Genomic DNA, 26294 nt, shown 5'->3' on the forward strand with positions numbered 1-26294 from the left:
CTAGTCTGTTTATTTTATAGATGAAAAAACTGGAACTTAGGGAGGCAAAGTCACTTGCATAGTCCCACACAGCAGGAAGAGCTGGGATTTTAACTAAAGTTTCCTTATCCCTTGTCTTTCTATCACACTGTATTTGCTGATGGACTCACTTCATAAATAAGTAATAAAAGGTCTGAAAAACCCTGAAGCGCGTGGGTTTTTTAGTTAGCAAATATCTGGACATCTGGTTTGAGATCTCTGAAAGGCAGCTGGAGATGCAACACAGGAGGTCAGCAGAGAGACTAGGGCAGGAAAGGTAAATTTCAGAATCATCAGAATAAAAACGGTTATTAAATCCGTGGGAGCTGATGAGATCATGAAGTGAAGTAGTATAGAGGGAGAAGGGAAGAGGAGAGACCCCAAGGCAGAATCCTGTGTAGAAGGCCTGATCTGGAGGGAGATTCGGCAAAGTACACAGAGAAGAAGCAGCCAGATAGTTAGGAGAAAAACCAGGAGAGAGAGAAGAAAGTAACAGGGACAAGAGTGATCAACAGTGTTGAAAGCTACAGAGAAGTCAGGGAGAAAGGGGACTGAGAAAAGCACAATGGATTTGGCAACTGAGAGATCATCAGCAACTGTGGTGGACTGCGAGAGAGCGAGAGGAGAGAAAGGACAGGAGCCTACGACCTTTTCTAGGAGCTTAGGGGCAGAAAAGACATGATGACAGTTAGGATAAAAGGATCAAGTGAGGGTTTTTCCAGGAAATGGGAGACAGGCAATAAGGAATAAGCCAGTGAGGAGAGACTAAGTGAGAGAGTGGGGGTGACAGAGGGGGTACGCTGGATGGACTGAGATGAAATGGGATCATCTGAACAAGTACAGGGCTAGCCTTGGTAAGGAGTAAGGCCACTTCACTATGTAAGACAGGGGTGAAGGAGGAGAAAGTGGTAGAGGGCACCTGAGTGATAGATAAAAAAGAGGGGAGAAAAGGAAACACAGTGAATGGGCTCAGTTTTTTCAGTGAAATATGAAGCAAGGTTCTCAGCTGAGAGCGAGGGATAGGGAGAGCCATGCAAGCCTTGAGGAAGGATGAAAAGGCTTGGAAGAGCCACTGTGGCGAGTGGGATAGTGAGTGGATAAGGCAAGTATAGTAGGGTTGCTTAGACTCAGCAAGGGCCCAATTGAGATTATGTAATATAAATTTATAGCGGACACAGTCAGAATGGCTATGTGACTTTCTCCACCTTCATTCCGCAGCATATGTGTAGGCCTGAAGGCAACAAATGGTGAGAGTGATCCAAGGCTGAGGCTTGGCTGAGCATAATCAGTGATATGATTAAAAAAAAAAGGTTAGGAATTCAAAAGAAGAAAGTATAGAGTTGAATTTGTTCACCAAGGGATCAAGATGGGGAGAAGAGGAGAGAGGGGCTAGTGCAGGGGAGATGGCCTGGGAGAGAAATGAGGAGTCAAGGAATAAGAGGTCACAGTGAGGATGAAGAGTAGGGTTTTATAAGGGAAGAAAGAGGGGCAAGGGAGAAACCAATAAACTGTGGTCAGATACAGGGATTTCAGAATTCTTGAATATGGAGGTGATGCATTTGTAGACAGTGGCAAGATCAAGACCATCTTTGTATGTAGCTGAAGTGGGTTGGAGGAATTGCTCATGGCAAGAGGCAATATGTATACTGAAGCCCCCTAGCAGGAGACCAGGAGTTGGGGAGGAGAGAAAGTGTGAGCTGTGTACTGAACTCACTGATAAAGACCTGTGGGTCTGTAGACAAGAGCTACAAGGACTTTGATTGGGTAGTAGATATTAATAGCACGAACCTCAAAGGAAGAGTGATTACTGCGTGACTGTGGTAGGGAAGAACCAGGAAGTGGCAATGGGGAGTAAGGAGGATTTCAACTCCCCGACCTTGACCAGTGAGCTGAGAATGAATGAAGATGCATCTAGTATTGGAAAGGGTGACCAGGGAGGCTGTGTCATCAAGAGGAAACTAAGCTACAGTAACAGCTAGATGAAAGGAGTGGAAAAGGAAAAAATTAAGATGAGAAGTTTCTTGCCTATGAAACAGGCCTTCCAGGGGACACAGTGGAAGGGCTAGTTGGAATTAGGATGAAACTTTGGGGTGAGGTTGGGGGGATGGGAATGAGGAATTGGGTGGTAGGGGTTATTAAATGAGGTTTAGATGATGACCGGCAGTTCAGAGGCATTGGCATGTGAAGGGCATGACCAGGTATGAGAATGTTCACCACTGAGTGGAGGGTGCCACTCTTCTATTCTCAAAGGACAGGCACAGCAGGAGATGGGAGGCTTGAAGTCAAAGGGAAGGTTGCTCTCCTTTGCACCGGAGGTTCTCCATAACCCAGTTCGGGAACTGGGCTAGCAGCAGGATGTGGAAGATCCCTTGCATTAGTACAGATGGAAACGGCTGCTATGGAGCAGATGGAAGATGCCCTGTCTGGCTCCCAGCAGCCTTTCGTCAAGGGAAAAACAGCACTAGGTAGGAGATGGAAGGCCAAGCATTTTGGCATATTTGGCAAAGGCGGGCCAATCAATTTTTAATAACTGTATCAGGTAATTAAAACATCAGATAAATAAATGTATTTTCACAAAAAATACAAGTATTGTGAACATTTAATTTACTTTCTCTGGTTTAAAAACACTATCTTAGCAATAAACTTTGAAAGATGGAACAATGCTTTTTCTCTTCAGTTCTCAGCACAGCCAATCAACATTCAGTCTTTGAGGTAATTATATATGTCAAGATCATAAGTATGGAACGATTAAAAGGGGGGGGAACTTGTTGAAGAGATGACTTCCTCTGACTAATAATAACTTCAGAAAGCTTCGGTTGCTAAGAGGCAACTGGAATATCATAATGACAAAGGCTAGATTTCTGCATGCAACATTTTTATAGTAACATGCGAAGTTTGACCTGGGTCCCAAGTTTTAAGGCAAAGGTAAAAAAAAAAAAATGTGTCCAAACCTGTACATATCAGTATGAAATCCTTTCCATCCTGATATCAAAGAATGAAATGTTTTAATCCAAAGAAGTATGTGGCATTTGGAGTCAGTTAATGCCCTCCCTGCTGAAGGCTGGATTTCCAACAGCCTTCCAAATACAGCCGTATGGAAGAAGGTGAGGGGTCTGTACTCTCAGGTGTTGCTGGTTCACCAAGGGGATTTCCACTTGTCTTTCAGAAGAAGCCCTGAGAGCTAGCTGACACAACTCGACTTTTTAGGAGTATTACTGGACCACTTTCAAACTTTCCACTAATAGACAAATGCTGACCTTTTTCCTTTTAGGAATACCACTACTAGCAACGTTAACTTTAAATTACAATGTTTTTTCTCGCAGATTTTATATTTCAGCTTTTTAATCATGTTAAGGAGGGAGCACAGGATAGTGTTAAGTCTAGGTCCAGCATAGTCTGATTATGACTTGGGGAAGTCACCATATTGCTCTGAACTGCAACTTTCTTCTCTGCAAAAATGTGGATGATTATCTTTTCACTCCTTACCTTATAGAGCTGTTAGTGAGGAAAGTGCTTTTTAATATAGAAAGCACCAAAGAAATGTTAGCTTTTGTTATTTTTGAACTATTCAAATTCCCCACATCCTTTTTAAAACCTTGAAATTCCCAATTTAGCACTATAATCTAATATAGACCTGACCACAGAAGACTTTCAGAGAATTACTGATCTCAAGGTTGGAAGGGACATCAGGGGCTATTTAATTGAACCCCGTATGTTACTGAGAATTTCCTCTACAAAATTCCCACATGTTTTTCAGAGATTTCGACTTCTTGGCAATAGCATTCTGAGTTATGTTCATGCTACTGTTTGCTTTCATCTCTATTTCATAGGACATAGAGTTTAGGGCTGCAAGATGCCTCCGACATAATATAATAATATAACCTTATTTTATGGAGGAAGAAACTGAAGTCCAGAGTCACACAGTAAAATAGAAGACATGGGATCCATTACATGAAGTTACAAAGAATTACTACTAACTTTTGAGTTTTACTTCACTTTCTCATAGTTTTAACAATGTAGGAGAATAAGGTTAAACCAGACAGAGAAAAGGCAACAGAACAGAAAAGACAAAAGAAAAATAACAGACAACACGCTCATCAACACTGAAAAGAAAATACTGAACAGCTGACAGTATTCAGTTATAGGGAAATTCTCCACTATCAGGTGACCTCCACTGATAAGTCTAGGATGTTCTAAGCTACCTTTCTTAAGGGTTTTATTTGCTCTTACTCTCTGACCTGCCAGTTCTGGTCAAGTTCAATACCTATACTAACCTATTTCTTTACCTTTTTTCTGCATTCCTAAGAACTATAAAACCACACTAAAAGCGAAAGCTATTCTGCCTCGACAAATGGATTTCTTATTATTATTTTCAATATGCAAACAAAAAGGCCTTGAAAAAAACACCTCTGTTAATTCTGCTCTTACTTTCTGATAGCCCTTCATTCTAGCTGGTTGAAATTTCACATCCTTAAATAAAAGAACTGGTTATTCATGTAACACATTTGTGTACTTGGGCTATTATAGTGGCCGAAACCACATGCAGAGTCTCCCTTCTTTGCTTAAATTGGACAGCCTTTAGAAAGGCAGCTTCTTTTCATATAAGTTTAAGAGCAAATGGAGAATTTCTTTAAATTATTTTTTGTGGTTCATGAATATAAATTTAAAAGTTACCTAAATTTGTTTATTCAAAGCCTGAATAGCCCAGAAAAATGGTTCATATCACCCAACATTTCAGAGGGCTGGTATGTGCATTTTCTGAATGTTGTTGTTTTTGTTAACTACAGTTGGCTAACACTAGTTTCGCTTTGATGAAATAGACTAAATTCTTCCCTTTCTGCTTCCATAACCAGGTTTTTGGGACATTGCTGGAAGCAAACAGCGTTGCTGGGTTACAAATTTCTACCCACTCCCTTAGTGATATAGTCAGGATAGACAGAAAATTTTCTTAAAAAATCAGGCCAGATGCAAAAAGAGAAATTCTGGTCAACCAAGCTGATTTTGCCTTTCAGGAACATTATTTTCTTAGTTAAACATTGCTAACATTGCTAATCTACAACCTCAGAAGGTTATATTGGAATTTATCAAAGTAAAATCAGGAAAACACCATTTTCTTATTTGGAATAATGGAGAATATTCCTAAAGGTGGGAAGGGTTTTATTTACTTTTTTTTTTGAGAAAAATATGTAGGAAAAACAAGCAAAAGGAAGATGTCAAATGGCATACCTTTTAAATGTGAGTGATACTCTTGGCAAGGACTGAAATCAAATGATGTACTAATTTAGTTCACATTTGGTTCAGCAAATATTTTGATATTGTAACTTTGTTCCAGTTCAAAAATTTTAGAAAAAATATATGACTTTTGTTACTGGTCCAAACCGGTTCATTATTTTTATTTATGAATGCTTTTTTTATTTAGGAAAAAAGTGACAGAAACGAATACACATTAGAAAAATGTAACAATTTAAATTGAACAAATATGTACTGGATTTCAAATGTCTCAATGAAAAAACAAAAACAGAATTATTTAATAACTCTCACAAATAATAAAAATGTCAGTTCTTTGTTATTTATGTGAGCAAATTTATGGTTAATTATGTGAGAAAATTTCAAAACCAATGCAAAGGCAACTTTGGGGGGAGTAGGAACCTTTATTTTCCCATCTGATTACTTTGATTCTTCAAGATACCTGTTGATATATGCCTTTTAAAATTTGCACTGAGATTTCCTTATCATGTATTTGACATACATTTTAAATTATGGGTAAATTTCTAATTTTGTTTTAGTTCTCTGTGAAATGCTTTTTAAGAAGATTTTCAATTTTATTCATGTTGTTTCTAAAAAGAGCAAATGACATGTAACAAAAAATAAACTATATATGCCACAAGAATACATTTCAGAAACATCTGAAAATTTTCTGCAATGTTACCATTTTACTAATAAAGAACAACAGTCTAGTTCTCCTCTGCCCTATAAGATTCACCTGGGCATAAAAAAACTATTAGTTACGATACTATTTTGTTGTGGTCTCAGTGAAACAAATAAACAAAACCCCCAATTTAACTGGTGTGATAACATCATTCCTAAAAATGCATAAGTCTGTCCTATATCATAAATGTCCCCTGATTAATCTAGTGATGCGAAATGGAACCAGGAACCAGGCCAAGAGGAAGTTCACTTCCACAACCCTAACATGAGGAACAAAAAATAACAACTCTTTGAACAGAGATGGAGAAATATTTAATAGTGTGATATAAAGAAAGGGTAGGGGGCAGGGAAGCCTGTATATGAAGACAACAGTGAAAATGGATAGAAAGCCAAGAAGAAAGAACAGTGGAGGGGAAAAATATAAAAAGGGCAAAAAAGAAAATTCTCAAAGTATAATAGACAGTTTTTGCAAAAAAAAAAAAAAAATGTTAGCTCAGTTTGTAGCACAGTAAAAAGTTTAATATTGATGCTCGGTGGTTCATGGCTGACACACAAAGAGGTATGTGTATTTGTGTGCATGTCTGTGAGAAGGGCAGGTGAAATGAAATTTTTAAAAATATAATGACAAAAGGCCATTAATTTTAATAACAATTCAGAATTTTATTGAACACTAATGCTTATAAATGATGTAAATGAAATTTTTACCAGTCCGTTGGTGTGATTGCACATATCCCATAAAGGAATCAGAGCCAGTGTCACCCGGGAACCATCTTCAGTTGGAATCTGATTTTGTCGCGTCATAACAGAAGACACTGCCCACCTGCAAGAGTGAGAAATTCACTTTATCTGGGGTGCAGGGTTATAAATGCACATCAAAGTATAACAATGAGAAACTTTAGTTTATGTTCCCATAAATTTTCAAAGCCTTCTCCTCAAGCAAGGAAGGTAATGTTTAGGCTTTTTAACACCATTTAAATATAGGTTGAGGGAAGGGCAAAAGGGAGAAAAGAAGTAAAGGAAATCAGCAAGTGAAGAGTTGAGAAAGGATATGTTTCGTTTCCACAAAAAGGAGAGCTAGAGATGGAACAGGGTATTATGAGGTTGGCATTAATGGGCCCAATAAGGTTTGCTGTGGTTCTTTATTACAAATAACATGTCATTCCTTATAAAAAGAAACTCTCTAACCTCCTTTTTAATCAAATGCTGGCCCTGCATCTTATTTCAATTTCAGCCTCAATGAAAAGTAAAGTCTATTACTATTTTATGATCAGAAATCCTCTAAGAATTGCATCGTGTGGTGTACATTATTTTCTGATTACTTTGCATAGTGATTTAAGTCTTTTTGTTCAAAAAAAAAAAAAAAAGATGACCCTACTTTACACTAAAATATTCTACTTAAAGAGAAAAAAAACCTCCAGACCACCATACTAATCTTAATCTCAAGTGCCATTTGGCTATCTAAACTAATCCCCCTCCACTCCAGTTTAATGGCAATTTCTACATGGCTATTAAAATACTGATACTTATCCACTCTATTCATTATAACTTCTGAAAGAGTATCACTGTTATGATGTTTTAAATGGTCACAGCAGGCTTACTTCTTATTGAAGCATTTCCCTTACTTTCTAAGACCCCATATTTCACATGAAAAAACCCCACCTTAGAAAACACAGCATACCAACCTGTAGTCCTCATAAGTGAAAGAATCCTTCAAGGGCAGTTTGTTGGCATTAGGATGGGTCTGGGAATTAGAAGTTTTAAGAAAGGAGAGAAAAGAGAAAAAGGGGAAAACAGAAATCAGTCAGCAGAATTTCATTATTTAGCTGCCTAACAGATCCTAACAAGAGCCAAATGAAGCAGGAGGCGTCCAGCCGTGCTACAGAGGGATCATCATGCTATTATGCTCTCATACATCACTGTCAACTTAATTTGTTGTGCCCAGCAGCCGCCATAAATCTGCTTCTTCATATTTCGAGACTAGAACCCACAGACACCACACAAAAATAAAATTTAAGGTGGACTGACTCTCCAAAAGGTGGAGAATAATTGTGCTATAAATGTCTGATCCAGTAAAAACACGAAGCTTCAAAAGTAGTGATTGTCCTATCCCTCTCTTGCATCTTTATTCATTAATGCTCAAGTATGCATTATGAATTTATTTCAAATCTTTTCTCATGCCAATAAAAGGAATATTCAAACACACTCTAATAAATTAAAAGTTCCTTTATTTACCCTGACTTATATCAGTTGGAGGGAAATAAATTTTTCTTCCGTTCAAGTGCATCTTACATGCACACATGTATTCAGAATCAAGAAAAATACAACATCAAGAAATAATTAAATATGAGGTAATAAATTTTTGACTAAAGATATTTAGTTAAAATAAAATCTTTAAGTCTTTTAAAAAATTTTTACTGCACTTTTCTGGACAAAAGAACAGTTCGTAAAATATCTAAAATCTAGCACTTATAAGAGTATATCATATATTTGATATCTTCTCTCCCACCCTGCCACCCACCTCACTCTAGACCTTGCAAGCACTTTCAAACTTTGCCTCAATTAAGAAATTAAAAGCTGTAACAGTATAATTTCAATCTTCAAGTTCAATTATAGTCTGATAGACAGATTGCAGTAAGTGATCAAATGAACAAATGGTTATTTCGGAGCTACAAATGAAATTTTGCTTGGCTGTATCTTTGCACCACTGTTAATGCATGAAGCTCTATGTAGTATGCAGTTTTTACTCTTGACGCATTAGCATCACAAGTGCATGGTAATTTATCATCTCTCACTGTAATGTACTCGCTGGCACCGTGTGCAGGACAGTAGGGGATGAGGTAAAAGTGGCTCAAACCGTAAATCAATTAGAAAACAAAAGCTTGTGCTCAGTGCGCAATTTTAGGCAAATTATATATTACAAAAGGCTGCCAATTGGGTGTTAGCTCCCAGGTGCCTGCTTTCCCCCCACCCCCTCCAGTCTTCAGCCCTGTTTTAACCCTTTGGAAGAAAAAGAACCAAAGTATAGTCACATATTCATACAAAACTAAAATTGCTATAAAAATGAAATAAAGCAAACAAATCTCAAGTCAATATGCAAAACAGCATAATGATTAGGCAAGCAGCTTTCAACTGTTAACCAAGGACTGAAAGGTCTGCTAAATAAGGAAAATTCATAATTTAGCACAATACTGTGCACACAGTAGGCACTTAAATATGTTATTGAAATAAAATTAAATGAAATCACTGTCGATTTACTACATAGCTGAGACAAGCATAGGTCACTTAGAGAGATACTTCTTGACATTTACATTAAAGTTGTTCTCACTGTTTGACAAGATGTAAAAATATGCGTAGCCTAGGAATAAAACTGAAGCTTTTTAATTGTATTTTTTTTCAAATATGGATGATTTTTGAGGTTGAGTTTCAAAGCATGGCATTCTTTTATTTCTAAAAACATTTTTACATACTTAACAGTTAAACCATGGCTTTCCCATTTTATTTGTAGTATTGAAAGTGGGGAACGAGTATGATTTAGAATCTAGTCAGTGACAAGTAATTTTTAAAAAATGGAACTTTAAGGTTAAGAATTTGATTCCAAAAATTTTTGTATCGTCTTAATGCACAAAATTAAGAACTTAAAGACATTTTTGTAATGTTACAAATCCCACCTTTTTAATCTAAAGTAATAAGAAAGCTCAATTTTTGCTGCTTGCAAGCATTACAATATGCTTTTTAAAAGTATATTGCATACTATGCCATATGTCACAATTACTGCAAATTTTAAAAAATAGTTTTACTTATAAAGCATGACATGTTGCAGCAATTCTCAAAATTGGACCCCTGAGGGTTTTTCATGACTTATATGGAAATCTCCCTACACTCACCGATTCTTTTTATACATAACCTGCTACCGTCCTGCCACGACACAAAGGTAAGTACAAGAGCAACCATAATAAAAAAGAATGAACTTCACAAAAATCAAGCAATAATGGGGGACCAGATCTGGCACAAATTCAGAACCTATACGTCTAGAATATCTCAATGCCTGGTACTTATTGCTATTTATTTGAAAAGATTTAGTTTATTTGCTCTTGAAGAAAAAAAATGGAATTTTTACAGACTGATTTTTGTAGGCCATTATTGCTGTAAAAATACAATATTTGCATTAATATTTAGAAACAGTCTTATGTAAAACTGTATGCTTACACTTACCTTTAATTTAAAAAAAGCTATTTTGCCACAGAACATGAACTTAACAGTTATATTGAGGCAAAATTTGACACCATGCATGTTGGCAAATACTTCCATTTAGAAAAGGATCTCATTATTGTGGCACTAATGCCACCTACTGGAGTTACAGTAGAGTAGAGATATGTTTCTAAAGGATGCAATAATCATAGAGTTGTCAGATCTTTTCTACAAAATGATTCATCTATGCTAGGGCAAGACCTTCTCAGCATCATGCTTAAATAACAGTTATGTTTGTAATGGCAATCAAAAGGGCTACCTGCTCAGGTACCTGTTACTGGGGAAAAAATAATTTTGTTATCTTAAGAAAATGTAATTAATTTAAGGATAAGATGATTTTTTTTAACTCTTCAAAGATTGGGAAAAGATTTGTCCATAAAAATGATGTGACTAACCTGGGAGACTTGTGGGTAATCAATAATTTTCCATTTATCTAAAAAAAAAAACCCTTAAAAATAGAACCATTTCTATTCAAAACAGCTTTTATTTAGAAGTCTTGACAGAATTAATATTTTAACTTATGGCTTTTCACTGCTAGATATTAGCGAAAATTAGGAAAATATCTTCAAAGGTCCCTAATAACTCATTTACAGAGACCGTGATTTTCCAGAAATGTACTAGGCTCTGTGCTTTATATCCTATTTTGCAAAAAAGGCATTACCTGAATATTTCTCATTCTCAGGGATAAATTGTATGCAGGTTTACCTTTTTCCTTCCTACTACGGGCTAGTTGAACAGTTATACATTAGAAAGAAAAATGTAACAGGAACATAGAAACATCTTCCCTCTAATAATTACTTTAGCTGTGATCATAAAATATCATGTAAATAGCAATATACTAGAGAGCTCAAGGGGTTCATTAATAGTTTTCATCAAAGGTCCCATTATAGGCAGACATCAAAGACATTCAAAATGTAGGTACCAATATGTGGCCAAATTTGAACCCAGAATAAATTCCCAAATACAATCCTTTCAAGAGATTAAAAGAGACAATTTTAAAAGACTGGAAAATTCTAATATATTATAAGGATTAGTTATGTTTGTTTTTTCTTGTTTAGTGAGATAAAAATTTGAAGCTGGACAATAAAGATATGGCTGCTTTCTTAGAGTTGACAAAGCATTAGAGAGAGTTTGTTGGATATTTAAAAAGATTCCTTTATTCCTCATTCTTTGGATACTACTCTTTATGACATCCAAGAGATCTACCACATCTAATATAATATGTTCATGATAACTACATAGTCTAAAATTTTAGATTTCAGTAAAAAGATCAAAACTAACTAAACATTACCAGATGTATTTTTTAAAATCTGCCATATTGGATTCTATTAGCTATGTTTAAAGAAATCAAGATAAAGTCGGTATATTTAGTCTGATTTAAGTTCTATAATGGACCACTGCTGTGAATATTAAATACATAAAAGTAAGAAGGAATTTGCATTAAAACCTATGGTTTACAAATATTTGAAGATACAAAAAAAAGAACAATATCCTGATTTTAAAAATTGATTTAGCATTCAGCTTCTCTTTATAGTCCCCTGATAAAAATAAAATCTCCCTAACAAACACTTAATAAAACCTGTCAATATATCTAGAAAGAAAAATGACACAAATGCATTAAGTATTAAATACCCTTGGAAAAAGTCACATATTCCATGAATTTTTGATGCACTATCTTGACATTAATGTAAAACCTTGATATTTATAATTGACAGATATTTAATAAAGTATAGGAGAAGATGGCTGCTGCACAGCGTGCAAATTTTTCAGGTTGATCAGAAATGAGAGATACAGAAATGTACTAAAACTAAACAAACAGTTAATATATGTTACACAAATCAGCTGCAGTTTTATTTTAAGCTCAAACAACAAAACCTCTGTGGAGAACCAAAATAAACAGAATTCATTATTGTTTGAATTCCTAATTCAGAAACATCAAGGATATGTGAAATAGCTTTGAAAAGCTTTGTATAAAGAAAAAATATTTGAGATAGAAAAATTTTCCCTCTAAATACAATCGTGAGTATTTCATTATAATAATTTTCAAAAGAAGACTGTTTGAACTAGAGAGGTGATTAATTGGGGGGAAGGGAATCTGGTCTTTTTCAACCCTAAATGATCTGAGACATGGCATGTGTCTCAAAATTTATGTATATATACTTACATAATATTCATTTCTTTTTATGCTGATTTTCTAAGGAGCCCAAGTTCTTACTGTCTTTGAATAAACAATAATTGGCAATAAGGTATTTAAGTATACCAAAAGGAAAATTTGTTTTCTTAGTGTAGAATACCACTTTTGACTTTAGTTAAATCCTAAATATTTCCTTCTTGAAGAATTTTATGAATTAATAATCCTCACAATATGGGTATTTCAGAAAAAATACAAGTGCTAGTCTATCAAAGCATCCAATCAACAAGCATGCATTAAGTACTCGCTGTGTGCCAGGCCCAGTGCTAGGTGCTGGGGCTACAGATACAATGAATGAAACAATTCCTATCCCCAAGGCACTTACTTATTAAAGCGTAAGGATGTCCAGAAGTACTTTTAGAACGAACATATTAGTTCTGGTTTAATTGATAAAACACGACATTGTATGGATAAGTTTTCTAAGTAAAAGGGATCATTTTTTTTGTCACACTACACCACACTACATCATTTTGTCACACTACACACTGCTAGGTAAGTGATCACAGATGAAGTGGTAAAAGGGACCTTAAAGGTCATCTAATCTAACCCATCATCTTACAGGTGAAGGAAGTGAAGTGACTTGTTTGTTCATGATCTTTAAAAAAGAAGGCAAAGATGAGCTACGATTGGAGCTTTTTCAGTGGGTAAGTGGATCTAATTTTAAGGATGGCTCGATTTCTCCTAAATTTAAAGGATTAAAACAGTCAGAGTTAGGGTCATTGAACCTTGATTCTGGTCCCTATTGGATATATATAAAAGTTATAAGAAATTAAGAAACCTGATCCCGTCTAGAAAAGATAGAAAGGTATCTGCTCTTTCTTTGCTATCCAATAAAATCCTGATATGCAAGGTCTTAAAGATAGCAACCGTATGACAGTGTCTCTACCGAATCTTCCAGTTTCCTGGCTCAAATGATCTTTGAGCACATCTCAGACTCTCTGCAGAGAGTGGGCGCAGGAGAAGGCAGCATGAACTGACTCAGAGTGTCGTCCACCCACCTAGTAAAGATGAAAAGAGCCTCCTCCAAGCCAATATAGAGTAATGTTCCAATCACATGGGGGAAAGCATGGGAAAAGTAATGAGATTAAAAAAATAGGGGCACTGCTGATGGAAACAGAAAGAAAGAGTGGGATAAAGAATGAGAACGCATAGAAAGAAAACTGATGATTGAAAGGACAGCAAAAGATAGCAGGTAGAGAGATTAGGAATGAAGGTAAGGGAGGAAACCGACTAGGGGAAGGGCAGAAGGAATGCAAATTACATAAAGCTAAGAGGATTTAAAAAAAAACTTCTGGATGGAAGGCAGTTAAAAGAAGAAATGGAAACAGAGAAGTGAAAGAGATTACCACTAGAGGATTCAACGAATTGTATTTATGCTTTAATGTTTTATTCCACAAGTAGATCTGCCAGGGCTAGATACAATGGTAATCAAGAACTATATTTCTATTCTATAAATTTAATTCAATAATACATTAAATGCCTACTATGTGTAAGCATTGTGTAAGGTACTAGAGGAGAAAGAAATTTTTTTAAAAGCTCAGATTTTTACAAGCACCATATAATTGACAAAATGATTTTTTCACTATAATCTGATGAAGTAGGCAGCACAAGTAGTATTTTTCAGAAAGATGATATATTTTATAGCAGCCACTCAGTTTTGCACACTATTTGACCATAAGGTGACTTAAATTAGTTCATTTTGTGACTTCCATTATGTGCTGAGGCAGTCCATTCCAGCTCCAGAAAGTTCTAATTTGGGGGGAGTTTTTCTTTATTATCAAACCTAAATTTGCTTCCCTGAAACTTCTAGCCACGGTTCCAACTTCTATCCTCTGTGGCCAAGCAAAACAAGTCTAATTATAGCCCTTCAGATACATAAAGACAGCCATTATTCCTCCTCTATTCCCCTCTACACCCCAAAAGTCTGCTCTCCAGGTTAACCATCCTTAATTCCTTCAACCAAGTCTCATATAGTATGATCTTGAGGCTTCACCATCCTGGTCATCCCTTGAGATAAGTTTATCCTAAAATATGGCACCCAGAGGCAAACACAATATTCCTGTTGTGGCCTGACAGTGTCAAAACACAATGAGACCATCACTAATCTAGTCCTAAGCATTATGCTAAATGAAATTCTATAAGCTTACTTGGCGACCATATCTCACTGATGACTCATATTGAACTTGAAGCCCAGTAAAGCCCCTAGTTCTTTTTCAAACAAAATGTTTAGCCATGATTCCCCCCAACTTGTACTTGTGAAGTTGATTTTTGGAACCCAAACATAAGATTTCACGCTTAGTTCATTTGGTCTGATTTGGCCTAGCGTTCTGGAGTGTAAAGATCTTTTTGGAACTTTCACTCCATGTTAACAATCCTTTCTAGCATATATATGTAAATATATGATACATGTGCATGTGTATGTTTATCTAACTGAATGTAAGCTCTTTGAGAGCAGGGACTATTTATGTTTTTGCACACTCAGTGCCTAGCACCTAGTAGGTGCTTTGCTTACCTGAATTAATTTCTGTCATCCAAAAGTCTGATAAGTATGTGAACAATATTTTTATTCAAGTGACTTATAAAAATGTTTAACAACACAAGGTCGAGCACAGATCTTGGCATTTCACCAGGGACTGATTATCAAATTGGTAACAAACCATTAATGACAGATTCATCTTTGGGCTTGGCCAATCAGTCCTGTGTCCACCTACCTACATTACTGTCTAGTCTTCACCTCCACCTTATCCACAAAAAGGCATGAGAGAATTTGTCAAATTGCCAAAATCTGGATAAAATATATCTGCAGCACTGATTAGTAACCTATCAGAAAAGGAAATAAGGTTAATTTTACATGACCTGATGAAGCTATGCTGGCCCTCTGTGATCACTTCTTTTTTCTAGATGTTCAGTAACTATCCCTTTAAAAATGTCGTAGCATTTTGCCAGGAATAAAATCAAGCTTACTGGCTTGCTTATCATTTGAAGACCGTTTCCTTTTGTTTCCTCATATGTGCACGATACCTATTTCAGACAACAAGAAACATGCTTCTCATACTCATTTTCATGTTTAAGTAAACATGTTTGTTAGGCATTTTTTATATGTAAGAAATACTTTTATTGTTAATTGCTAGAACATGAGCAACCAACAAGCATTTATTAAATGCTTTCTATGTGCTAGGCACCGCTAACAGCAAGGTTACAAATAAATGCAAAAACATGGTCCCTGACCTTAAGGAGCTCACATTCTAATACAAAAAATTATACATGAGATGCATGATTTAAGTAATTTCACCTATTGTGTTGGGCGCATGAGAGGTGGGAAGAGGGCAATCAGGAAAGGCATCCTGCAGAGGGTGGGATCTGACCTGAGACTTGAAGGAAGCCAGGAAGCAGAGCTGAGGAAAGAGAACATTCTAAGCATAGATAACAGGCAGTGAAAAAGCACAGTTAGGAGACAGATTGAAGTATTAGAGGAATAGCAAGTAACCCAGGGTTGCTGGACTGCAGAGTACAGGAGGAAGAGTAAAAAGGTGGGAAAGTAGGAAGGGGCCAAGTTTCAAAGGCCTTTAAAAGCCAAAATAGAGCATTTTATATTTGATCCAAGAGATTATAGGATGCTTCTGGAATTTAGAGTAGAGGTGGGGAAATAGAGGAATTGACATGATCAGACCTGTCTTGAGAAAGATCTGGTGGACTGGAGTAGGGAGATCCGAGAGAGAGAGAGAGAGAGAGAGAGAGAGAGAGAGAGAGAGAGAGAGAGAGAGAGAGAGAGAGAGAAAAAGAGGGGGAGAGAGAGAGAGAGGAGAGAGAGAGAGAGAGAGAGAGAGAGAGAGAGAGAGAGAGAAAAGAGAGAGAGAGAAAAGAGAGAGAGAGAGAGAGAGAGGGAGAGAGAGAGAACAACCAGCTGAGTGTAAGGTGAATTGGAGTGGGGAGATCCTTGAGAGAGAGAGAAGAACCAGAAGACTATTTGCAACAGTCTGACCATGAAGTGATGAGGATCTGCACTAGGGTGGTGGTTTTTGAGGGAAAAGAAAGAAAAGTCAACTAGTAATGTTGTCAAGTCTTGGCAACAGAGTGGATACGTGCAGTCTGTGTGAGTTGAGGATGGCACCACTTAAGAATTTGAGTATTAGTCAATTCTGCTTGTCTGCTTTAGGAATTTCAAAGATTTTAAAAATTGAATGCTTTTTGATTTTGTTAAATAAGCTAAAAAGTTTTGATGATGATTCTGTATTCATTTTTTTAAAAAAAGTTCTGTTGTCTGTTTTTATGCTATTTTTCCTCACTCCACATAGAACCCTTCCTTGGTATTAAGTAAAAAGTATGCAAAATTGACCATATGCTAATGTATCCTTCATTCCATATCCACAGTCCCTACCTCTCCACCAAGAAGAGGGAGGTGAATTTCACTCTCATTTTTCCAAAATGGGTTACAATTCATAGCATGACTGAAGCATACATTTCAGAAATGTACATCTAAATCTAAATCATCCATCTAAAGAAAACCAGAATGAACCACGGACACCAAAACCTTTAGACTATACTGTTAAACATATTTCCCCAAGCAACAAAGACTTTTTTTAAAAAAAATCTGTGGGGTGACTCTGAGAGCATCTTGTCCAACCTGTGTGCAAACAGTAATCCTCTTCACAAAATCATCTAACAGTAGCTATCAAGCTTCTATCTAAAGGCCCCTGGTGAGAAGGCACTCAGGACCGTCTGAGGCAGGCTATTCTCCTTCACATCTGTGCTTTTGGAAAGGCTGTACCTCAGGCCTGCAAAGTCTTCCCTTCTCACATTCACTTCTTAGAATCCCCAACTCTCTTCAAGGTTTAGCTTCAGTGCCACATCCTACAGGCTGCCTTTCTTGATCTCCCTTTTCCCTGATATATTTTTTAAATGTTTTGTATTTACTTACCAGTATATATAGTTTGTTCCCTCCCGCCCAGTAAAATGTAAGTTCCTTGGGGCCAGGGGCTGTTTCATTTTTATCCTTGTCCCTCCAGTGGTTAGCATGTAACAGGCACTGAATAAATATGTACTGTATTAAAATGAATTGAATTGCTGACAGCTCTAATTGAACTGAAACCTAACTCTCAGTAACGTCAAACACTCTATCCACTCCCCACTCATCCCACCCACCCTCAGGAATCAAGCTGAATAAAATACAATCCTTTCATTACACACTGTTGCTTATTCATCTGCAGTTGCGTCTGACTCTTCGTGACCCCTTTTGGGATTTTCTTGCTGGAGTGATTTGCCATTTCCCTCTGCTCACTTTACAGATGAGGAAACTGAGGCCCAGGGTCACTAATAAATAAGCTAGTAAGCATCTGAGGCTGGATTTGAATTTAGGCCTTCTTGAATCCAGTCCTGGCACTCTATCCAGTATGCCACCTAGTTGCCCTTCTTCACATGACAATCCTTCAAATGAAGACAGCTGTTATATACTGTCACCCCTTGCCCCAGTCTTTTCTCCAAGACAAACATTACCAGTTCCTTCAACCAATTCCAGTTTCTAGTTTCCTCACCATTCTGGCCACTCTCTGTTAGACTTGCCTCAATTTGTCCTTCCTAAAATGTAGCACCTACATGTAGTCTGGTAAGGATGGCGTATAGCAGCAGGCCCATCGCTTTCTTCACTCGGGATACTACTCTGGCTGCAGTATCATATTGTTGTCTTAGTAATGAACTTGCATTCCACTGAGATATCAAGTCTTTTTTTCATGCTAAAAAGGCTCTTGGTCCATTTCTGCCACTAAATATATAGACAGCTAAATCTATATCTATCAGTAAATAGTAAAGTCTCTCTAGGCTTCAGTGTTTTCACTTGAAAAATAAAGATTAGATTAAATCAACGGTCAAGAATTTGTATGTAGTATCTTATAACCCTGAAAGAAGCCAAAACTATTCTTATCTCAGTAGACATAAACTGGGATGCCATTCTGATAACAGTAAATACAGGCTCACAGTTGTGTAAAATAGGTTCTGACTATCTAGGATTTTTTTATGCAATCTTTTCTTTACCACTATAGCAATGGTTGTAAGCAGTTACACAAGATTCAACAAAACTGCTCTACTATTTAAAGTGGGTCTTATGCAATGTAATAGCCCTATTTGTAATTCATCCGTTTTAGACATGACTCGAATGAAAATGTGCCTGCTATCATTTTAACAGATGCTCATTTGAAAGACCAATTCAGGTCTAGGACAGCAGTGGAACAAAATATCATTTTGGCACAGATGAGTCTCAAACTTCCTCCTGAACTATATACTCACATCTGTATCTCACAGTGGTGCCTCATACATCCCACATATCCAAAACTGAGGCTATCATTCCGCCCCACCCCCCAAAACCTTCTCACATTTCCGACAGTGGTGTTACCATTCGTTCAGTTTCCTATGTTCAAAACCTTGATGTTATCTTTGATTTTTCCCCCTTCTTTCAGCTCTCCTAACCAATCAGTTACCAATTTCTGTCAATTCTACCGCCAAAACCTCTCTCCCATTCATTTCTTCATGGACGCTGCCCTTGTATCACCATTCTACACTACTGCGATAGCCTTCTAACATCCTATCCTCTCTTCTCTCTTTCTTCCAAACCTTCTTAACACAACTGTCAGAATTATCTTCCTTATAGAAATATATGTCAACTTCTCTTCTCAAAAGCCATTAAAAGTTCTCTACTACTGACTGTAGAAAATTCAAGGCTCTTCCCAATCTAGCACCATCACACACAGCTAACAATTATTTTATACTATTCTCTCCTTTGTGAACTCTATACTTTAGTCAAAAATGGACTTCTATAGGCCCTGTGCTTTCCCACTCCCATATCTTTGACCATGGTGTTCTCTGTACTTATTACTGCTGGACTCTCTTGCCTTTAAGTCTCCTTCCAACTGTGGAATCCCCTCGTCTACATCTTAAATTCCTCCTCATGTTTTAAAGTCCAACCTAAATATCACCTTCTCTATGAAGCCTTCCCTGATTCTCCTAGTAGTGATGACCTTTCTCTTCTTTATTCTTACTGAATGGATTGTAACAGGCATTATTTAAGACTAAGTCCATGAAGGCATGAGTAGCAGCTCATTTAAACTCTATTTCCCTCAGCATACAGGCTAGCATCCTACACATACAGCAGTAACTTAAATCAATGCTTACTGAAGTGAATTCTTAATTAACAACAATTTGATGCAAGAAAGTCAATAAATTGCATTTATTTCTTTGTAATTACAAACAATTGCTAATGGTTACTTTTGTTCACTTTTGTACATATTTAAAGGCATTGGGGAGAAAACACACTTTTTATACTGTGAATACAATTTTTAGTTCAGGATGGTGTGCTGTGATGTTAGCAATAAACTGCTTCAAGAGATTCTTGGTTAACAATAACAATGGGGGAGGTGGGGCGGAGCCAAGATGGCAGCTGGAAAGGAGGGACTCGCCTAGGGCTCTCCCCCAGGACCCTCCAAACACTGATAAAAAATGGCTCTGAACAAATTCTAGAACTGCAGAACCCATGGAATAGCAGAGGGAAGCAGGTCTCCAGCCCAGGACAGCCTGGATGGTAGCTGGGTAGGATCTATCGCGCATGGAGCTGGGAGTGGAGCTGAGCGGAGACCAGCGTGGGCTGCACCTGGAACAACCAGACAGGGAGCCCTAGCACCCTGAATCAGTGAGCTGTGGCAGTTACCAGACTTCTCAACCCACAAACACCAAAGACAACAGAGAAGGTTAGTGGGAAAAACTGCAGGAGACAGAGTGAAAGGAGTTGGTGGTTCAGCCACCACCCCAGGGGCAGGGGAGGTGGTGCAGCTACAGAACTACAGCTGCAGTTGCTTCCGGCCCCAGGCCCACCTGGTGGGAGGAATTAAATGGTGGATCAGAGCAGGAGTACAGAGCCTGCTTAAGATCTGAGTCAGGTCCTGGTTGGCAGTTCTTGGGGGAGGAGGAGCATTGGTGTGGCAGAGCTTGCTGTGTAGAAATAGCTCTGAAAACAACAGCGCAGCCCCTCAAGCTTGGGACAAAGTACGTTCTACTCTACAAGCAATCATACCCCAACAAAAAAACTCAAGGGTCAAGTAGTTGGCTGGGAACATGGCCAGGCAGTGAAAATGGACTCAGATTCAGACTCGGACTTTGGAATCTTTCTTTGGTGACAAAGAAGACCAAAACATACAGTCAGAAGAAGTCAACAAAGTCAAAGAGCCTACATCAAAAGCCTCCAAGAAAAACATGAACTGGTCTCAGGCCATGGAAAAGCAAGTTAGAGAAGTAGAGGAAAAAGTAGGAAGAGAAATGGAAGTGATGTGAGAAAACCATGAAAAACAAGTCAATGACTTGCTAAAGGAGACCCAAAAAAATACTGAAGAAAATAATACCTTAAAAAATAGACTACCTCAAATGGCAAAAGAGCTCCAAAAAGCCAATGAGGAAAAGAATGCCTTAAAAGCCATAATTAGTCAAATGGAAAAGGAGGTCCAAAAGACCACTGAAGAAAATACTACCTTAAAAATTACACTGGAGCAAGTGGAAGCCAGTGACTTTATGAGAAATCAAGATATTATAAAACAGAACCAAAGGAATGAAAAAGTGGAAGACAATGTGAAATATCTCACTGGAAAAACAACTGACCTGGAAAATAGATCCAGGAGAGATAATTTAAAAATTATTGGACTACCTGAAAGCCATGATCAAAAAAGGAGCCCAGATATCATCTTTCAAGAAATTATCAAGGAGAACTGCCACAGGGCAAAATAGAAATTGAAAGAATCCACTGATTGCCTCCTGAAAAAGATCCCAAAAAGAAAACTCCTAGGAATATTGTCGCCAAATTCCAGAGCTCCCAGATCAAGGAGAAAATACTGCAAGCAGCCAGAAAGAAACAATTTTAGTATTGTGGAAACACAAACAGAATAACACAAGACCTAGCAACTTCTACATTAAGGGACTGAAGGGCTTGGAATATGATATTCTGGAGGTCAATGGAGCTAGGATTAAAACCAAGAATCACCTACCCAGCAAAACTGAGTATCATGCTCCCAGGCAAAATATGGATTTTCAATAAAATAGAGGACTTTCAAGCTTTCTCAGTGAAAAGACCAGAACTGAATAGAAAATCTGACTTTCAAACACAAGAATCAAGAGAAGCATGAAAAGGTAATCAAGAAAGAGAAATCATAAGGGACTTACTGAAGTTGAACTGTTTTGTTTACATTCCTACATGGAAAGATGATGTATATAATTCATGAGACCTCAGTATTAGGGTAGCTGAAGGGAATATACACATATAGACAGACAGAGGGCACAGGGTGAGTTGAATATGAAGGGATGATATCTAAAGAAATAAAATCAAATTAAGGGATGAGAGAAGAATACATTGAGAGAGGAAGAAAGGGAGAGATAGAATGGGGTAAATTATCTCACATAAAAGTGGCAAGAAAAAGCAGTTCTGTAGGAAGGGAAGAGGGGGCAGGTGAGGGGGAATGCGTGAATCTTGTTCTCATCAGATCTGACCTGAGGAGGGAATAACATACACACTCAATTGGGTATCTTACCCCACAGGAAAGAAGGAGGAAGGAGATAAAAAAGGGGGGATGATAGAAGGGAGGGCAGATAGGGGGAGGAGGTAATCAAAAGCAAACACTTTCTAAAAGGAACAGGGTCAAGGGAGAAAATTGAATAAGGGGGGATAGGATAGGAAGGAGCAAAATACAGTTAGTCTTTCACAACATAAGTATTGTGGAAGGGTTTTGCATAATGATATACATGTGGCCTATGTTGAATTGCTTGCCTTCCCAGGGAGGGAAGAAGGGAGAGAATTTGGAACTCAAAGTTTTAAAAGCAGATGTTCAAAAAAAAGAAAGTTTTTGCATGCAACTAGGAAATAAGATATACAGGCAATGGGGCATAGAAATCTATCTTGCCCTACAAGAAAGTAAGGGAAATGGGGATGAGGGGGAGTGGGGTGCCCAAAGGGAGGACCGGCTAGGGAATGGGGCAATCAGAATATATGCCATCTTAGAGTGGGGGGGTAGGGTAGAAATGGGGAGAAAATTTGTAATTCGAACTTGTGAAAATCAGTGCTGAAAACTAAAAATAGTAAATAATTAAAAAATAGATTAATTAAAAAAAATAACAACAAAGGTTTGTCATGTCTGGACAACATGCTCTCTTAGGTCTCTCCCAGTTCTAAAATTCCTTCTGACATTTCTCTCTGCCACTCCTAATAAGATGTTTATCTTAAAACCTCTTGGCCATGATAAATTTAAAATTCTACCAAGAGTGTAGCATATATTATTCAGTGGTGATTAATGACAAAAACTACTGGAGTACACATATTTGTAGTTCTTTCTTAAAAGCATTTTTTTCTTATCAGTAAATCATGGCAAACAGAATGGTAGAGACAATCATTGTCAATTTTTATAAGAGTACTAGCATAAAAATTAGCCAAAGAATAAGAACCTACAGCAATGTGGCACTTTTTTGTGGCTGTTGGTGTTCCCTCAGTATATTAAGTTATAACGGTTCTTGATAAAGCCTTTGGAATTAGGTTGAATTATTCTAGCTACCACAGTAGAGTCCAAAGACCAGACTTAGAAGTTATAGACATTATCACTAATCATGAAAAACTGTTGCTTTTTAAAAAATTTCTTCTGCAGAGTAACTGAAAACTAATATATAAGTACATGCACAAATGTTTACATGTACAATGTCTTGTGAACAGTACTATCCAGCCTCCCCTTAGAGAAAGGCACTATGTCTGTTTCTTTAGTCATTAGTTTTCTGGAATGAGCAACAGGTTAAGGGATACCCAACAATAAATTTAACTGTACTACTTCTATAAATAAATTGTTTTCAATGCTGACAGGTCAGAGTTTTCTTCTTTATAAAAACCATGGATATGAGCTTGGTAATACTGAAAATGCTTGGTGCATGTTAGTAATTAAAAAAATGCAACAAGGATCGTTTTAAAGGGAATTCTAGTCTTTAGTGGGGAGGTCAGTGTTCATCAACATTTAACTCTGAAAAGAAGCAGTCTTTACAAACTTTGATTTTTGAAACCATCAGAAAATGAGTTAGTATAATGTAATTCAGAGTTTGAAATCTAAGCAAATCTTTTTGTTTTATAGATGAGGAAACACAGAGCCAAAGAAGCTTTGATTCCCTCAAGGTCACACAGGTAATGTCGGGGCCAGGGTGCGACAGCAGGAACTTTCGTATTTATTTACAAATCCCCATCCAGGATCAGAATAAAATAAACAGAACCAAAGGAACAGTATGTCCAACAGCTGCAACAATGCCGATGAGGGGGAAATAACTAAGAGGAAGTTAAACTCTGCTTGGTCCTAAAGAATCAATTAGCCGGCAGCAGAGGTGCCTCTTGTCTTTGCACCAGTTGTTTCCCCACATTTCTACTTCTGACAGTCCTATTTCCCTTCAAAGTTTAGTTCAGCCATCATTTCCTTAAAGAGGTCTTTCCGGATTCCGCCTTTCCACCCTAACTAACTTTTCTCAGCTTGTATTTACTTATCTGTGAATGTCTTCCCCCACCTAGAAGACAAGTTCCTTGAGGAAAGGAGCTATTTCACTTTTGTCTTTGTATCCACATCACCTCGTAGTAACGGCTTAGTAAATGTTCACCTGCTTGCTAACATGAAACATACTTGCTTTCTCTTAATAAAGAAGTGGGAGTCCAAGGGGAGAATACTGATACCTTGCAAGATGCAGTCATTGTATTGGTTTATTCTTGACTGTTTTTCTTTGTTACAAGGTAATGAATGTTCAATTCCAGGGGTTGAGGGAATCAACAAACTTTAAAACTTTTCTTTCTCTTTTCCTCTTTTCTCATTTTATTAATAGTGCATCATACATAGAATAGGATAGACTTTTTAAAAGAAATTTTAAAGAAATATACTATTCCACAACAATGATGCAGCCGTATACTCTCTTCATTTAATGCTTTGTCATATAGTTCTTTAAAAAAGTAGAATTTACTTACAATTGCCTAGAAAGTCTCCCAAAGTCTGATCAAGTTGAGGATAAATTACCAATTAAAAGATCCGCTAGGTGTCTTTAAGCAGTTCCCATGGGATAGTTACTATATTGATAATGATCTGGTCTGGTCTCCCAGTTTCTCCACTTTATTCCAACTCAGTCACAGAGTTGGGATCTTACAAGGCATGAGTGGAAATAGCAAGGAGGCAAAGGATTTGAGATCTTATCACTAACAACAGCTCTGGGTCCATGATCCAGAACGCTAAATTTCTTCGATAACAGCCACCTAGCTGTCCACTTCTTCCTTAATGTACCTGACACTCTTGATCACGTCTTTGTCCTCACCACAGCTTCTCATCATCCCACACCTCTCTGCTTTCTTGGCCCGTCACTCCTGCTGCAGCCTCACTTTTCCCACTTCATTGCCCTTACCCTCTCAATATCCAAGTCAACTATATGCTGCCCTCTACCCTTAAATCCTCTGTCCCCAAGTCCTATTAATACTCCTGCCTTGCAAGACCCCAGTCCTGTTATCTCCATTTTCCACATTCTCTATTTTTTATTCATCTGCTGCTGAATGCCACTGGAGGAAGCCATATGACTATCATGATCAAGTTCACTAAAGATTTATTTGACCTAATTGTAAAATGGGACCATGTTGATGAAAAGCAATCCTTTTATTCTACACTGGCATACTATCTACTGCACTACTTACAATGGTTATTTCAAATCTTCTCTTTTTTTAATTTGTAAAATATCTCTCGCTTCATTTCTCCTGAATATCCTGGAGTCATAAGGAATAGAGCACTGGAGAAGACCTGGAGTCGGGAAGACCTGAGTTCAAATACAGCTTCAGATAATGTGTGACCCTGGTTAAGTCACTTAACCTCCATTTTCCTCAGTTTCTTTATTGTAAAATGAAGATAATTATAGCAGCGCCCCTCCCCCCCCGCTTAACACAAGCAATGACAGAAACAGGATCTAAAAGGACCATGACGAGCTAGAGTATTAGGCTGAATCTAATAAGATGAAATTCAATGAGAATCAATATCAAGTCTTGAATTTGGGTACAAAAAAATAATTTCACAATGTTTAGCTGAACTGAATAGAATGACAATGTATTTTACAAAAGTTTGTTGTTTAGTCGTTTCAGTCATGTCCAACTCTCTGTGACCCTATTTAGGGTTTTCTTGGCAAGGATACTGGAGTGGTTTGCCATTTCCTTCTCCAGTTTAATTTCTAGATGAGGAAACCGAGGCAAACAGAGTTAAGTGACTTGCCCAAGGTCACATAGCTAGTAAATATCTGAGGTTGGATGTGAACTCAAGTGCTCCTGACTCTAAGGCTGGCACTCTATTCACCCTCCTAACCACCAGTGGAATGAATTTCCCCAAAATACAGTGAGTTTCTCATTCTTGAGGTTCTAAAGCAGAGGCTCAATGATCACCAGTCACGTATCCCTTCACTTCTGGGTTGGACTAAAGCCCCTGAGATCCCTTTCAGCTCTTGAATTCCAAGACCCTGTAACACACCACTTGTACCAGTTTGTCTTTCCTCTCAGTAGAAAGAGTAGAGAACTCTGGCTTTCCAGGGAAAAGAGGCCCTCAACAGTGAACTGCCTATTCTCCCTTATTTAATTCCTTACCAACCATCTACACCATCTTTTTGCCTTTTTTCCTCCTTTGTTTCACTCTCCAATAAAGGCTCCTTCTTGCTAAGGCCAACTCCTCTACTTCTGCCCTTGATGTCATCTCTTATACTCTACTCTAAGTCTTCAATCATCTTTTTTCCTCATCCTAAATTTTGCCTTTTCTACTGACTCCTTTCTTATTGCCTACAAACATATCCAAGTCTTCACTATCCTTAAAAATACCCCGTCAGGGTTTCAAACTATCATCTTGTATCTTTTCTT

At 37.5% G+C, this 26294-nt stretch overlaps 1 protein-coding gene across 2 annotated transcripts in view; it reads right to left on the reverse strand.

Moving 5' to 3' along the window:
• SETD3 (SET domain containing 3, actin histidine methyltransferase) overlaps positions 1 to 26294 on the reverse strand; it is a 135487-nt gene that overhangs the window by 14465 nt on the left and 94728 nt on the right. For both annotated transcript variants that reach the window (XM_036748002.1, XM_036748001.1), the window contains 2 exons: positions 7629 to 7687; positions 6652 to 6766 (listed from right to left, as the gene is read on the reverse strand). In XM_036748002.1, coding sequence (XP_036603897.1) covers positions 6652 to 6766; positions 7629 to 7687 — 174 coding nt within the window. The remainder of the gene's footprint in view (positions 1 to 6651; positions 6767 to 7628; positions 7688 to 26294) is intronic.

This window comes from Trichosurus vulpecula, chromosome 3 (genome assembly GCF_011100635.1).
Source record: "Trichosurus vulpecula isolate mTriVul1 chromosome 3, mTriVul1.pri, whole genome shotgun sequence".
Taxonomy (NCBI): domain Eukaryota; kingdom Metazoa; phylum Chordata; class Mammalia; order Diprotodontia; family Phalangeridae; genus Trichosurus; species Trichosurus vulpecula.